Genomic DNA, 15,058 nt, shown 5'->3' on the forward strand with positions numbered 1-15,058 from the left:
AGTCTTTTGCATGATTTGGAAGTGTGGCACTTGTTTTGTTTTGTTTTGTTTTTAGCCTTGCTTTCTGAGGAAATAAAGCTGATGTTACTGATACTTGCCAAGCCAGTCAGGGGGGTGACTTTCTTTCCAGACATCTTTAATCCTTTGACAGTTTTAACTAATTTGTCAGGAAGACAGAGACATTGCATGTAATTATTTTTCAATGAATCTTGTATGTAAAATGTATCTTATGTACATAAGCTGCTTGGTAGAGGGGAAAGACCCTGTGAATTCTCACAGTGAAGGGGAGACTGTGGTGGGAGCTCGATGCTTACTACACGTTAGAAAATCCGAGAAGTGTGCATCCTGAGACCAGAAATCCTGAGAAGTCAGGATTTATTGGGTTTGCTGCTCTCAGAACTACTGGTTTATTTTAAATTGTGGATATTTGGTATGAGGATGACATAATGTGGTGAAAGACTGGTGAAGCAGCCAAAAGTGTGCAATAGATATATCTATTATATAAACGAACATGAGTTCATTTAGCCACAAGGGCCATCCTGTGTGAGTTGCAAGAACATTATTCCTAACTGATGTCAGTGCTGAATTGACTTGCTCATTGTTATTTTTTTGTGTAAAAGGGAGTTTAAAGCAATGGAAATGTTGTGTTTCTAGATGTTGGGGAAACTTGGATGGTATAAGTATACTCGTGGTTAGCTTGTGGCATTGCTCATGTTCTTACTCTTGTCTTTATTCCAGTAATATGTCTGATGCTCTTGCAAATGCAGTATGTGAACGCTGCCAGACTCGATTTGATCCTGCCGAGAGGATTGTGAACAGCAATGGGGAGCTCTATCATGAAAACTGCTTTGTCTGTGCTCAGTGCTTTCGTCAGTTCCCAGATGGACTTTTTTACGAGGTGAGGTCGTAGACTGCGTGTAAGAGTAGAGAAGTATCATCAATAAAGGCAAGGAATTAGGTGAAAATTGTGGCAGAAATAGGAATTCTCATCTTTCCTGCATGTTTAATTTCTTAGCCCTAAACCTATGTTAGTATTTTTTGAGGGATTTCCAACTTAGTTTCTTTTTTTTTTTTTCTTAAATACTCCTTCTGTTCGTCAGTAACGACAAAAACTTTGTTTGCTCTCTGGGTAAGAGACATATCGAAAAGAAAACACAAAATATTTCTTAATATTTCATTAGACTTAAGTGATTTTTTGTGTTTATTTCCAGATATTTTGTACCAAACTTTTCCAACTGGCAAATGAAATTGGTGAACCCATTTAAAAACAAAGTTTAAATATTTTTGCAGAATCTGTGCAAGCATATATTTTGAATAATACATTATTTTAAATGTGCTGCATTCTTAATTTGCTGTGGGTATGTCTCATGCAGGAGGAGTACTTCCAAATACGTGATTTAAAGGAAAAAAAAAAAAAAGACAAGTCTAGGAAAAGGGCTTGGGACGCCTCAAGATTTTTGTTGTTTCATAAGAGCATTGCTATTGATTTAACTGTTTGCTAAATTAATTCACTAAAAGGCTGAAACCGTATCTGGATGTTGCTTTAAGAAAATCCTTGGGAGTTTAAAAACAGGTGAGAAGGGAGACTAGAACTCTAAAATGTGACTTACCTTGACCGATTAATCATTTCAATGGAAAATCATGCTGAACTATTCGAACTGAACATGGTTCAGTTATTCATGAGGACTACTTCTCTCTTTTGTTTACAGTTTGAAGGCCGGAAGTACTGCGAGCATGACTTTCAGATGCTGTTTGCTCCTTGCTGTGGGGAATGTGGTAAGGTGTCCAAATACAGATTTGTGTAGCCTCATCCAGCTATGGATTTACTACAGCTAACCTCAAGGCTAGGGGCAAGTGGCCCTTCTTTTAGCAGTGTCTCCCGTGCAGCATATGCATCCTTGTCAACACCACAGAGTAACAGCTACAGAGTTGTGCACACCTTCCATCTCTGAGTGCTGTCCAGCCCTGGGCTGGGATTGTTGGAGTCATTTTAAGGAGCAGAAACTCTGGAGAGAAACAAAACATATCATCAGCAGTGATTTGGGGCATCCTGGCTGTGGGAAGAATTATTTTTTCTGAAATTAGAATGTAGCAGTTCTTGTGGATTTAAAAGGGGAGAATTATGAAGGGCAGTACATTTTTGATAAAACTGTTTTCTGCCTGCATCTCAAGGTGTTGCTTTTCTTTTGTAGGTGAGTTCATCATTGGGCGTGTTATCAAGGCAATGAACAATAACTGGCACCCAGAATGTTTCCGTTGTGAGCTCTGTGATGTAGCACTTGCTGACCTGGGTTTTGTGAAGAATGCTGGCAGGTAAGATAGAGCAGGAGCTCTGGAAGTTGTGTCACTATGTTATCAATACAGTAGTGAGATGTGGAGAGTGGTCGGTTGACTGTATACTGGGAGGTAAAGCTTGGAAAGGTAGAGGAGAAGCTATAAGGAGTAGCCTGTTAGGAGATGGGAAATGGAATGAAGAATAGTGTTCTTCATTCAATGAAATGCATAGAAAGCAGAAATTCAAATTTTAGTAGTGAGTGGATAGGCTCTGGAAAAGAAAGGGATTATAGGCAAAAGGCCAGGTAGCAAGTGAGAAAAAGGGATTATGTGATGCTGGGTAGGCTATTTGTCAAGTAAGCTGCAGAGCAGCAAATCAAGGCATAGCAAAAGTCCAAGAGAATAACATGAGGATTACATCAAAGCATATTCAGCATAAGATTCCACTGGTCTTCAGAAACCATTCATTTTACAAATACAGAAACATAAAAATGGGTCCTAAGGTTGATTAATGCGTTTAATTTAGAGGTAAGAAACTAAAAACATAGAAAGAAGCTTGTACAAAAACAAATCATAAGAAAACAAAACTCTCTAGCAAATAACACCCAGTGTTGCACAATTCACAGTTAATTTCTGGCTGTCATATGTCTTGAACAAAGCTTACTAGTTTCCTGGAGTTTATATTTTCACTAGCTGAATGGTGGGGAAGTAAAGGTTCTGTATTTGTATCCTGTGCAATGGGAAGCCGTCTCAATCGCTTTTCTGTCCAATCCTGCATGCAACTTCTGTGCCTTAATTTTTAGAGCTGGGCGTAATAGATTTTGTTTTGACACTTTAGCTTGTTAGAATTTGTGCTGTTGTCGTAGCACCTAGGAGAGTTCCTGGGTGTTTTTAGGAAAGCAGCTAGGATTGAAACAATTCAAGAAAGAAAAAGTAGGTTTGATTTCATAATTTATGGACCAAACCTAAAATGGTAAGTAGCTTTTTCCTAAAAGCATAGAAGAGGGATGTGTGCGGCTAGGTATGTGTTTGTCCAAAATATAATTCACCTATCATCATTTCCGCTAACATTTATCACTATAGCATAGAAGCTTTCTGCTAGTAAATACTATCGGAAACTCTTGGGTCCTTTTTCCACTTTCTCATTGTACCTGGTCTTGCCTGGTGTGTTTGTCATTCCCAGACATATTCCACTGGATGCAGTTTATATCAGTGAGGGTAGTTAAGGTAATCCCTACTTTATCTGCAGTGAATAAATAGTCTTGCTAGATAAATTGCAGAAATTAAATAAATGTAAAACATCTCAAAGGTAAGGATCTGCTTTGGGCAAGTGGGACTTCAGTACACTGGAGGTATTTAAGAGGCATGTGGATGTGGCGCTAAGGGACATGCTTTTGTGATGAGAGTCGGTAGGTCAGGTTGGTGGTTGGACTTGATCTCGAAGGTCTTTTCCTACCTAAATGATTCTATTGTTTTTTCCTATATTTGCTTTTCTTCACCTTCACCATTTTTTAAGACAGAAGTTCACAGTATGTAGTAAAGATGAATGCTGTGTTCCTAAACTGCCCTCTTCCATTCTTCAGTTTGAGTGTTATCAAGACATCTGATGTTTTGCATGGAACTACGTAAAAGATAAGGTGTAGTGAATGTTGTCTGGCCTCTGTCTGAAGCCATGGGGCCATGGCAGAGGGTAGATAGAAGTAGTAGTGTGAAGCTTAGAGCTCATCTCCAACTCTGAATGCTGGGAAGCAGTTAAAAAATTGTGAGTACTATCTGAATTCCAGTCCTGGTTGGGAGCGTTGCAGTATTTTGCTTTTTTTCTTGCTATGACTTAGCATCAGTTTTCTGTCTGTGATGTATAAACACTTTGAATTTGCAACTTGAACAAAATGTGCAAGCACACTCTCTCTTCAGGCAGATCTACCTCAGGAATGGGTCTCTACTGCTGGTACAATTCCAAAGTAGGCTGTATGCATTGTGCATAGGAAGAGTCCTTGCTGAATGCTTTGGGAATTAAGTCCTTTTGAAAAAAGAAGCTGTCCATTTAACAGCCTCTTTGTTCCCTTCCTTATTCCTAAGTGTTCAGCCATGAGTTTCACATCTTGGAAATCAGTAGGACTGTACTTGTGTTTGCAGTTTCGCTAAGACAGGAGCATGTGATCTCAGTTGTCAGAGGGGTTCTTACTAATTCTAGTTCCATTAAAATGATGGAACTTCCCTCCTCAGGAGTGAGTTTCACTTTGGGTAGACTGTCATGCTGCATATCTGCACTCTCTGCTGATTTTGGTGGAACAGAGTGTTCTCATGTTGAAGCAGTGGTAAAAGTCACAGTTCAGATTTAGCACTTAGCGAGCTTTCATTTGTCTTACCCTCATACGTTTGATGCAATATTACAGTCTTTTTACCACAAAACAGGTTGCACAAAGCATCACGGAATTTCTCAGCTACAAAAAAGTACATGACTGGGTCAAAGGCACCATTCAGACTCGTGAGGCAGGAAGTGATACGGTTACTGAGTGCTAGAATGCGCTGTGTTTCACAGGAAGTTTTGGTCCCGTTGTAATGGAGAATATAAATGTAGCGGTTGACATGATAAGGTACAAAGCAGATCATAAAGATCATTAGGACCATGATGATCATTTTGATAGCTTTTTCCTTCAGGTGTGTCTCAACTCTGTTCCCACTCTTCAGGCTCCTGATGATTAGTAAGTAGCAGGTCACTGTGGTAACAAATGGGAAGGTGAATGCAACTGCTAAGGACACAAGAGCATGACGTGATGCCTTTTCTCTGTAGAGCTGCAGGCAGATGGTTGTGTTGTTCATCTCTGCTGTCTGCACGCTGAGCAGCAGAGGTGCCATTGCAACACCAACTATGACCCATAGAAAGGCACATGCCAGATGGGCATAAAGGGACCTGCGAAGCTTGATGGACTTCACAGGATGCACAATGGCTAGGAAACGGTCAACGCTGATGCACATGAGGAAGTAGATACTGGCATACATGTTGAGGTAAAAAAGGAAGCCAGTGAGTCTGCAAGGGATCTCACCAAATGGCCAATGATTACCAGAAAAATGGTACACCAGGCGGGTGGGAAGCACCAGCACAAATGACAGGTCTGCCACAGCAAGATGCATCAGGAAAACGTTGGCAGGTGTGCCAGACTTCTGGTCCCGGATGAAAAGCCAAAGAGCCAGGGCGTTGCCAACAAAAGCCAAGATGAAGTCTAGGAAGTAGAAAGTGGCAAAAAGTATGTTCTCGAGGTGTGTCTCTTTGCCACATTGCTCTGAAGCTTCCAAAGAGAAGTTTGATTGATTTGAGCAGTTGAAAAGTAGGCTTGAGGGATCTGCTGGGCCATTCATTTTTCACCACAGTTTTGAAGTACAAAAGAAAAACCTGAAAGAATTGAGACAATATATTACAAAAAAGCCTGGTTCGGGGGGGAGGGGGTGGGAGAAGGAGGGGAGAGGGAGAACACAACAAAACACATGGAAAGCAGTGATGTCTCATGTTTGCTGATACAGATATTTTATAGGTCATGTCAGTTTGAGTTTAATCATTTATATAAAAATTCTGAATACCTCCTGCTCAGCTGGGATTCCAGCCCATTAATTCCTGTTGAAGAAGCCACCATAAAGAGCTAGCTAGCTCGTTATGAGCTTGTCACCAACTTGTGCTGAGATCAGGTGAGTAATAGTCACATGCTTATGTATCTGGTTAATGGAAAAGTGGAAGTGGGTTCTGCATGTCTAGCTAGAAAGTACTTGCTTTGTTTAATTTGAAAGACTGATTTAGGACTGAAGAGATCCTAATGAATCAGCTTTTCTGAACACACACCTGTTGTAAGGTGACCTACAACAGTCTTGTTCGTAAAAGGAGTAGAAGACAGGTCAGGTATTGCTATTAAAAAAAAAAGAAAAGGAAAAGCAAGTTTCCTGAAAATCTTTGATGATTATTATTTTAGTCTGATGTCCTGTATTTGTGGCAAGCACATAGAGTACCGATATAAAGGGAAACTTTTTGGGTGGGTAGCAGCATCTCATTTGAACAGCAAAAAGCACTACATTGATTCAGAAAAGATTACTTGTAATGCCCATGCTGCTGGTTACTGTCAAAGTGCCATCCTTCCCTTACAGCTTTCTTCTTCTCCCAGCATAACTTTCTCTCTTTCTCCCTCAAGAGGCTGAGCTCCACTGTAGCTTATCCAGGAGCTTTTCCAAGTTGGAGCATGGTAAAACTCAGCTTAGCTTTGCCAGTCTCCCTGGTGTCTGCAGGGTCCTGAACAGCATCAACAAAAGGCAATTAGATTTTTCTGAGCGCCTACCCAGGGCTTTTTATACATTTCTCATCTGTCAGTGTAGGTGGTAGGGCAATGCAGGCAGTCTGACTTCCCAGCACTGCCTGTTTCTTGGATTCCTCAGAGGTGTTGCAGTATCCACAGCAATACCTCCATTGTGCTCACTGTTGCATGTTGTACTGATTGACCATTGCTCCATAATATTCAATTCATATTCAAAGAATAAGCAGCTAAGGAAGCTGAAAAAAGCTGAGGCAATGTTGTACTCCAGCTTCCTCTTTCTGTGTACTTTTTTAGCAGTCATCAAGGCATTGGCAAATACAACTGTATTTGAAAAGCATTATTAAAAACACTGCAGTAATGAAAGCTAAAGACAGAAAGAATTTTCATTGGCTTGGGTATCTGCTTTGCCTAGGGAAACAATAAAGTGTCTGTTGTTTCTTTGACACCTTTGTCACCCATGAAAATGTTTTTTCTTTAAGATCGGCCTGCTCCATTTTCCTCTGCTGAGACTGACATTTGAAGATGGTGGCTGACATTATTACCTAGAATATGTAGTCTTGGGCAAAAGCTGTGCTATGTGCTGAAATCTTACAGCATTAGACAGCTGATCCAAGGTATTAGACAGTGCATCCAACTTGCCAGTACAATTTACAATTAGAATATTGGTGGCTGATTGAGAAACTGAAATGGGTGATTTAGAACAGACCAGTACATTGGAAAAAGTGATTCCTGTCTTTTGTTTGGCTGCTGTCGCTTTCAGGTGGGCAGAAAACTACAGTAGCTAGAAATGAATATGCTGGACCACTTTGCTTAGTTCAGAGTTGAAGAAACAAAAGTCAACAGAAGGGAGAATAAAGAAAATTTAGAAAATGAAATTTCTTCACATGGCCACAGAGGGGCCTTCTTATTCCAGGCACTGCCTAGCTGCACTGCATGTTTATGGCACAGAAAAGACTAGGTTCGACTCTCTGGGTTATTACTGCCTACTGCCAGCTGCGTTCTAGTTCATAGTCCTAGAGAAGGCAACCACTTACTAGCTTGGAATCACTAGAAGTGCACGTGCAAAGATGACTTTTTTCCAAGGGACATTTCATTTTATAAAAATATGTGACATCTTCTACTATGCAGTTCCTGCTACTTCCACGTACAAAAAAGAGAACTCACTGTTGCTGTTTTCTGTGTGAATTTCGTGGGGTTGAAGAGGAGCCTGCAAGTTTTGTTTTTAGTGTTTGTTTGTCCTTATAAAGTAAAACCTGCAAGTATTTTTTGAACACAAGAGTTTGTGGTTTCTATGTGTTACTAAAGTTGTATGCTCAAATATTTGTCCTGTCTGGATGGAATTAGTTTAAATACGTATTTTTATATTGCATTGCAAAGAAGTATGCCTTTTTACTGGCTGTTAATCTACAGTGGTACCTATCTTCTTTCTTTATTTTTTTTTTTGTGTAAACAATGTAATGAAGTGGTCTTTGTATATACATACACACTTGTCAGTGATGAGGTGGTCTGATGGTTAAGTGTTACTCTTTATAGGGTTGTGACACCATTGAAAAAGCAGGAAATGTTGGACTAGACCAGCTGAAATGGCTGAAGCGAGGGGAACTGACAGGGATGTTGCTTGTCTTGATGACAGTCATTTAAATCAGTTCAGGAAACAAAGCAGTAATCCCTGTTTGCAAGGTAGATGCTAGGGGTTTAGCAGCCTGATACATCAAATGGGTTCTTACTTGAGCTTATTTCCTGAGGAAGATCTTTGGAATTCAGATTCAGCTGACTGTCAGTGCAAGCCGTGGAATAGCCAAGGCATTTAAGTCAAGTGTTTTTCCTCGGTGATGTCAGTGTTGACTCTGCCATTGATTTCTATCTGGACATGTTTTCACTGCAAAATACTGTGGGGTGGAGGAGAAAGGACTAGTTCTAGACAGTTAGACTGTCTAGAAGCCCAGTGTGCCAGTGGCAAGAAGGGGGAGTCTTAGAGCAGATGACAAAATGTAAATAGATTCTGTCTCCTGCAAATGAGCACCTTCACATGAGAGCTGCTGTTACCTTATTTACTTTTTAGATGAAGGTGAAGGAAGATATTTTTCGTTGCCTATTTGAAACTGTAGAAAAGAGAAGTGGGTCTCTTTCTGATTTGGTGTAGGTTTTGAGTTAGAAAGGAATTTGTATCACGTTTTTTATTTTCTTTACATTTCTGTTTGTTGACATGGAAAATTGTGATGTAGCGCTTGACTAGGACAGAAAAGAAGTTTTGCTAGTGCTAATTTGCTAATGTTTTGCTAGAATTAATTGTTGAGCTTATATTTAGAATTGTGTAGTTTTCAACAGCAAGCTGCAACTTTACAAAAATAATTACAAAAACGACAACTACAAATATACAAAAAAAGTTTTTAGATATTTGTAGTTGCAGACTGTAGAAAGTCCTTTACTGTTATTTAAGGCTGCACTTTTGTTTTGCTTGTTTCTATCCTATGAATTTAAATAACTGTGTTTACTTTTTAGGCTTTTTCTTTCTTTTTGGCTTGGCATGCCTACAAAAAAGCACACTCTTAAGTCCTAGAAAACCTGTTGTACTCGTCTGTATGAATGCTGACAGCAAACTAGCAACTTTCCCAAATGGCCTAGAATGTGTAGTTTGTGCTAAGGCACATAGCATAGTGCAAGAGGCTTTGACTCCACAGACAGAACACTTCTTTAGGAGTCTGGCTTATTGTCCGCTTGCACCCTTGGTGTTGTGTGAATATGAAGTGATTTACGTATTGCTGAACAGAGCACTATTCTGGAGTAAGCCATTATCCCAGGCCTCCCAGGACTGAGCTGTGAGAGGAATGTCACTTCTCATTTGAAATGCAAGCACACTGACCATATTTTATGTGCCTCTTTCTCTTTGGCTCAGAAATAAGCAAGAAAAAATCCACAAGGCTGTCAGGATAGGTACAACATGGCTACCTTTTCAACAGATGCTCAACCTATCATTAATGCAACAATTAATAAACAGAAAAAAATAATTAGCTTATCATATGTTATTTCCCTGGCTAATTTGGAGATTTTGTTACAGTGTCCACTGCAGGTAAGTGTGAAGTATATGTTGAGGTTTGTGGTGGATTTCAGAAATTACTGTTCTCATGCTCAGCTAGAGCAGTTTCTGGTTTGGGAATATGCCAGTTTGTGGTGTTGTATGTTTATGGTTGTAGTGTTTTGTCAAATGGGAGTGTCTCCTATCTTTCAGTGAAAGTACTTTTCGTTAGAAATAGTCCAATTTTGACTGATACTATTCTCCTGAAAACCTCTCTCTGCTGAGCCTCCCACCCTTCAGCTGAAATATTATTCCTTATAAGCATCAAAGCAGTGTCAGAGTGTGCAGGGCACACCACGTAACTGTCAGTTTTCCAGGCACAAATGGATGGACATGAAATACAGAAATTTGAAAAGTTTTATGTTTTGGAGCAGTAATGTAAAGAAGAGTGAGGATAATGAAGTTATTCTTTGAACTTGAAAAGATGCTGCCTGTTCTTAGTTTCAGACATTTCAATTACATTCATCAGGCTCTCCATGCATGTCTTTCCACCTCGCTGACACCAGCTAAAACTAATGCCACTAGGAAAGTTCCTTCATTATTCTGCTAACAGAAGTTTGTCTCTTACCTCTTTACAGTGCAGTCCTATGGGTGGAGTATAGGGTCCTTCTGGGGAAAATCTCAGGGAACTCCTGATGGCAGCAAACCAAAAAGCAGCAGCAGCGGTGAAACAAGGAGACAATCCAAAAAGAGCCCACAGTTGCAGAGTTGCTGAGGGTGGAGAAGGGAGCCCCTCTATATAGTGTCCTTCTAGCTCTGATAGTGCGTTATCAGCTCAGTCACACAACAGAGCAGGGGAGAGGACACCCCTGCACTGAAGTGCAGTCTTCTTCCCAGCTGAGCCCTTGGCATGGGGTTTGCTGCTGCTGTTACAGATATGAATATACTGTATGAATATTCCAGTGTTCATGGTGCTACTGTGGTAGCTACAATGGCTACTACTGAATTCCCAGCCTTCAACACAGACTTCTTGGAGTCCCCTGATTATTTTAGGAGGGTGGAGAGAAGCATTGTTTGGGGGAAGTCGGGTATTAATAGACACAACAGGACATTTCAGAATGGGATAATTCCATAATGGTGGGAGTGCAGAGAGGGAGAGGGAGAGGGGTGGCTGCTATGGTAACAGCTCAGCCTGTCCAACACTTCCCTTTGCTTGCAATAGAGGAGGGTCTATGGGGCGGCTGAGAGGGTTTGTGAATGAGGAGGGGTTGATAATGGTTTATCAGTGCAAATGGGTGAAGGCACCTTATTCAGCTGAATGAGAGGGGGCTCTTTCAGGACACTTGCTTCAGGGTCCCTATGTCCTGCCCCATATAATTACTCTCCATTTGACAGTGCCGAATAAAATTGATGCCTTTATGCTGAGATGAGCACAGCTGCATGTTTCCTTATAATGGGATGCTGTCTGCTTTTTCTGGACTCCGTCTGGGCAGACAGTAGTTCCAGCCCTGGAGAGAAACTCTTGCTGACAGGAGGGCTCAGATTTGGAGAGAATAATAATGATACTTAGCACTTAGACAGGCGCCTGCCAGCTGAGGGTCATAAATGTTTGACGTCTCACAACAACATCTGTGTTGTATCCTTATCCCCATTTTACAGATCTAAGGGTAAGTGATTCATCATACCAGAATTTTGAAAGGGGCCCCGCAATGAACCCACCATCTCAGCCATAAATCCACCCTTTCTGTTTGAACTTTTCCTTTTGTCTGTGTCTGTTGAGAATGACCTGTAAATCTCAGAGTTTCTCATAGTGATATTGTGAAAGGAATTAAACAGGATTCTCTGTTTTGTGATCGTGAAGCCAGCAGAACTCATTCCTCTCTCATTTTTGTTTTACCATAAATTCTTCCCAGCCTGCAGCATTGCTGCTAGAGCAGTAGGCAAATAAACTGAACAGTTTCTTCTCTGAGCTTCTAAGCAATTGAGATAAAACTGGTGGATTCCTTCAGCCTTTACCAAAGTCCCTTTTATGCCTTTCCCCAAGTTTTGCTACCACAAATTTGGCTTATCTGCCTGTTCAGGGCTGTACGTATAATATGTTTTAGAACAAGAGATAGAAACAGTTACATTTGCCATGTAAAACTGCATAGTTCTTTTTATTTATTTATTTATTAAATCTTAGGACTAAAAGGAAGTTGTAGACAGAGGAGCTAGGATTCAATAGCTTCTTGTTTGTCCTAGCTATTGAAGACTAAGGAATCCAGCCATGGTAAAGGCATTCGAGCAATGTGCTGTGGTTTAATAGTTTTTAATTATCATTCCTCAACTTTCCCCCCTCCCCTTCCCCCAGTCCTGTAATGCCTCTGATATGTCTGGATGCCATAGGTATTAACAGAGAGAGGGTGTTGCCACCTTTCCTTGTCCACCTCTCAGAAAGGATTGGATCTAGAAGAGCTGGAAGGACTACCTGGAAGACTGTCAGGTGATGGTAGATGTGGAACATCTCTAGTATGGTATATAAATCAGGGACTGTTGGAGGAGTGTTCTGAGGAAATACTGCTTGGAGACTGTTCTATCTGCATATTATTTTCTGTGCGACTGGTGTGACAGACAGGATACTAAACTAAATGATGTTCAGTCTTACCTCAGAAGATATTTCTCCGATTACATAAAGTACATCTTACAGCATGCAGTATATGTTTTTTTAGTAGAAAGAATTTCCTGATGTTTTCTTTCTTTCCTTTGTTAACCAGGCATCTGTGCAGGCCATGCCATAACCGTGAAAAAGCTAAGGGCCTGGGCAAGTACATCTGTCAGAAGTGCCATCTGATAATTGATGAGCAGCCGCTGATGTTTAGGAATGATTCCTACCATCCAGATCACTTCAACTGCACCCACTGTGGGTATGTTCTTGTATTCTAAACCCTGCCAACAAAGCAGAGAGACAAACAGTACAGTCAGCAATACAGCCCTTTCCAAGGCCTAAACTTTGCTGCCTTCACATTGTTGAACAAACAGAAATTCTTTGAGGAAAAATGGAGACATTGGGAAAGCCCAGAACTGCAGTTTTATTTTTCTGTTTGTTGTTCTTCTGTCCTGTACTGAAAATGATAACAGTTCCTTGGTGTGAACTTACATCAAAGGCCGTGTGCAGATTATAATCAAAGTGCTGTACAAAGATAGTATTTACCAGTCTACTCAAAATAGTTCCATTTTGCATTTCTGGATCGGAGGAAAAAAAAAAAAAAAGACTTGGAGAGGTGTGTCTGTCTTCTGGCACAGTCTGTTATTACCATGCTGATACCTGTCTGACATAAGTTACTTCTCAGAGAGGCAGTGTAACTGGAGCATAGTACTGCCCTTGTATGGGTAACAGTGCCGAGGAATAAGGTAAATTGGTTGCTGCTGACCACTACTGGAATAGTCCTTTTACCTGAGCTATCCCATTGAAAGAAGCTTGAGTCTTTGCATGACACAATATCATTGCATGTAAGTGCACCTCATATTTCTGCCAGAGTATCTAGCTGAAAACATGATACTCCATGTGTGCTCTCTTATCTAGCAACCTGAGAAAGAAAATTTAGAAAAAAACAGTCAACAATAGCTGTATTTCGCTAGCTGAATTTAATGACGCAGTATTTACAGCATGAACATTGCCAAAATATATTAACTTTCAAGCTTAGTCTTCTGAGATATCATCTCAGGATTTAAGGAGCTTCACTTGGTGTTCTTACTTCAGGGACACGTTTGTGTTTTCAGGAAGGAGTTGACTGCTGAGGCCCGGGAACTGAAAGGAGAACTGTATTGCCTGCCCTGCCATGACAAGATGGGAATCCCCATCTGTGGAGCCTGCCGCAGGCCCATTGAGGGACGAGTGGTCAATGCTCTGGGAAAGCAATGGCATGTTGAGGTAAGGCTTCTCTGAATCTGAAATGTCCTTCAGGAACCATTTTGGAAGAGGACTAGCGCTCTTTGGAAGCTGTAGATGATTATGTGATGTGTAACATAAGAATTCAGACAGGAAGCAATTGCTTATGTTTCAGATTTTCTTCACCTTATGTCAGTGAATGAGTATAGCAGGTTCATCAGAATTGCACTGCAAAGCTTCTTGCAGAATATGGTTCACAAAATAGCATTTACTTACTAACAAATTTAAATAATTATTTACCTGGATATACTAACGTATATTCTTTCCATCCCTAGTTAGAAGGTTTGTTACAATGTTAGAATTTGTAATGTAGGCAAAACCAGTGCAATTTTCACCTTTAAAACCTTTTCAGGTCATTTTTTTCTATAACTTTCAGCTGAGTTGTCTCAGCTTGCTCTGAAGTTTTGTACTGATTTATGTTTTCGATGACAAACCTCCCAAGGCTGAACTGTGAGAGAGATGCTACTGCTCATTTGGACTGCATTCATACCAACCCTATTTTATGTTCCTGTTTCTTTTCTCTGAAACAAGCAAGATAATATTCTACAAGTCTATCAGTATAGACACAATGTGATTCCCTTTCAGCAGGTGTTCTACTTATCTTTAATGTAATTCTTAGTTAGTAATAACAGACTAAATATTTCTTCTTTCTTCTCACTCTCATAATTTCCAGTCCCAGTTTTATTAAATCATTAAGTCTCCTGTACTGAGCTATGATTTGCAGACAGAACAGTACCCATGCAAATTTTTCCCTGGTGATAGAAAAGTCACATTGCTTGCCACTGAGCGTCTTCTTTCTTTTACAGCATTTTGTTTGTGCCAAATGTGAGAAGCCATTCTTGGGGCACCGACACTATGAGAAAAAAGGACTGGCTTATTGTGAAACTCACTATAACCAGGTAAATTCTGCCATCTGTGCTGTAGGCACACACTCTGGCTGCCGAATGGTTTGGTAATCTCAATTTGTAGAGGCACACAGTATTAAGAAATTACTGAGATTTAACTGAAAAATATAGGTTTTCTTGGTAGATGTGAAAAGTGATGCTGAGAGCAGAATAGAAATGTCTTGTGGAGTTTGATTTTTCTTTGTTCCATTGAGAGAAGAAATACTGACTATAGGTAGCAATTAAAATCCTTTTAATTCTACTCCAAAACTATTTGTATGGACTTCTTTGTTAATTACTGACTTCTGTGGGCCTGAGATTTTTGTTGTGCTGTCTAACGCGTAAGAAAAGTATGTTTCACAAGTCAATAAAAATGTATTTTTTCTGTATGATGACAGTGGGCAGCTATGAATTTGGTATTTTCTTCTCTCAGATAAGTTAGTCTCTTTCTTTTGTAAGAGATAAGTGTTACTGTTTTGAAAGCAGCTCTAGGTTTTGTTTTGGTGTTTATAGTTTAGCATCAGGAGATGTTTGTCTTCAATGAGTATCATACTTTACAGATCCTGTAACACTCAAATTGTCCCATGTACAGGACTTTAAGATCACATAACAGTGGTAGAGTGTGAGGCATCAACAAAAAAGGTCTTGTAGTATTTAG

The 15,058-nt window shown here is 40.2% G+C and overlaps 2 protein-coding genes across 8 annotated transcripts in view; one reads left to right on the forward strand and one right to left on the reverse strand.

Annotated features, from left to right (window-relative positions):
• The window catches only part of LIMS2 (LIM zinc finger domain containing 2), a 32,739-nt gene that overhangs the window by 12,384 nt on the left and 5,297 nt on the right, over nt 1-15,058 (forward strand). For all 7 annotated transcript variants that reach the window (XM_040567621.1, XM_040567620.1, XM_040567622.1 and 4 more), the window contains exons 2-7: nt 739-898; nt 1,710-1,776; nt 2,193-2,313; nt 12,342-12,491; nt 13,348-13,498; nt 14,323-14,415. In XM_040567621.1, coding sequence (XP_040423555.1) covers nt 743-898; nt 1,710-1,776; nt 2,193-2,313; nt 12,342-12,491; nt 13,348-13,498; nt 14,323-14,415 — 738 coding nt within the window. In that variant the 5' untranslated portion in view covers nt 739-742. The remainder of the gene's footprint in view (nt 1-738; nt 899-1,709; nt 1,777-2,192; nt 2,314-12,341; nt 12,492-13,347; nt 13,499-14,322; nt 14,416-15,058) is intronic.
• GPR17 (G protein-coupled receptor 17) lies at nt 2,319-11,725 on the reverse strand. The gene is made up of 2 exons (XM_040567627.1): nt 10,217-11,725; nt 2,319-5,668 (listed from the first exon to the last, which is right to left on the reverse strand). Exon 2 carries the CDS (start codon nt 5,632-5,634, stop codon nt 4,600-4,602), a length of 1,035 nt encoding a protein of 344 aa, XP_040423561.1. The 5' UTR covers nt 5,635-5,668; nt 10,217-11,725; the 3' UTR covers nt 2,319-4,599.

This window comes from Cygnus olor, chromosome 9 (assembly GCF_009769625.2).
Source record: "Cygnus olor isolate bCygOlo1 chromosome 9, bCygOlo1.pri.v2, whole genome shotgun sequence".
In the NCBI taxonomy this organism is placed as follows: Eukaryota; Metazoa; Chordata; class Aves; order Anseriformes; family Anatidae; genus Cygnus; species Cygnus olor.

Coding starts and splice junctions, on each gene's coding strand:
- GPR17 (XM_040567627.1), bottom strand. CDS start 5,634: ATGAATGGCCCAGCAGATCCCTCAAGCCTACTTTTCAACTGCTCAAAT.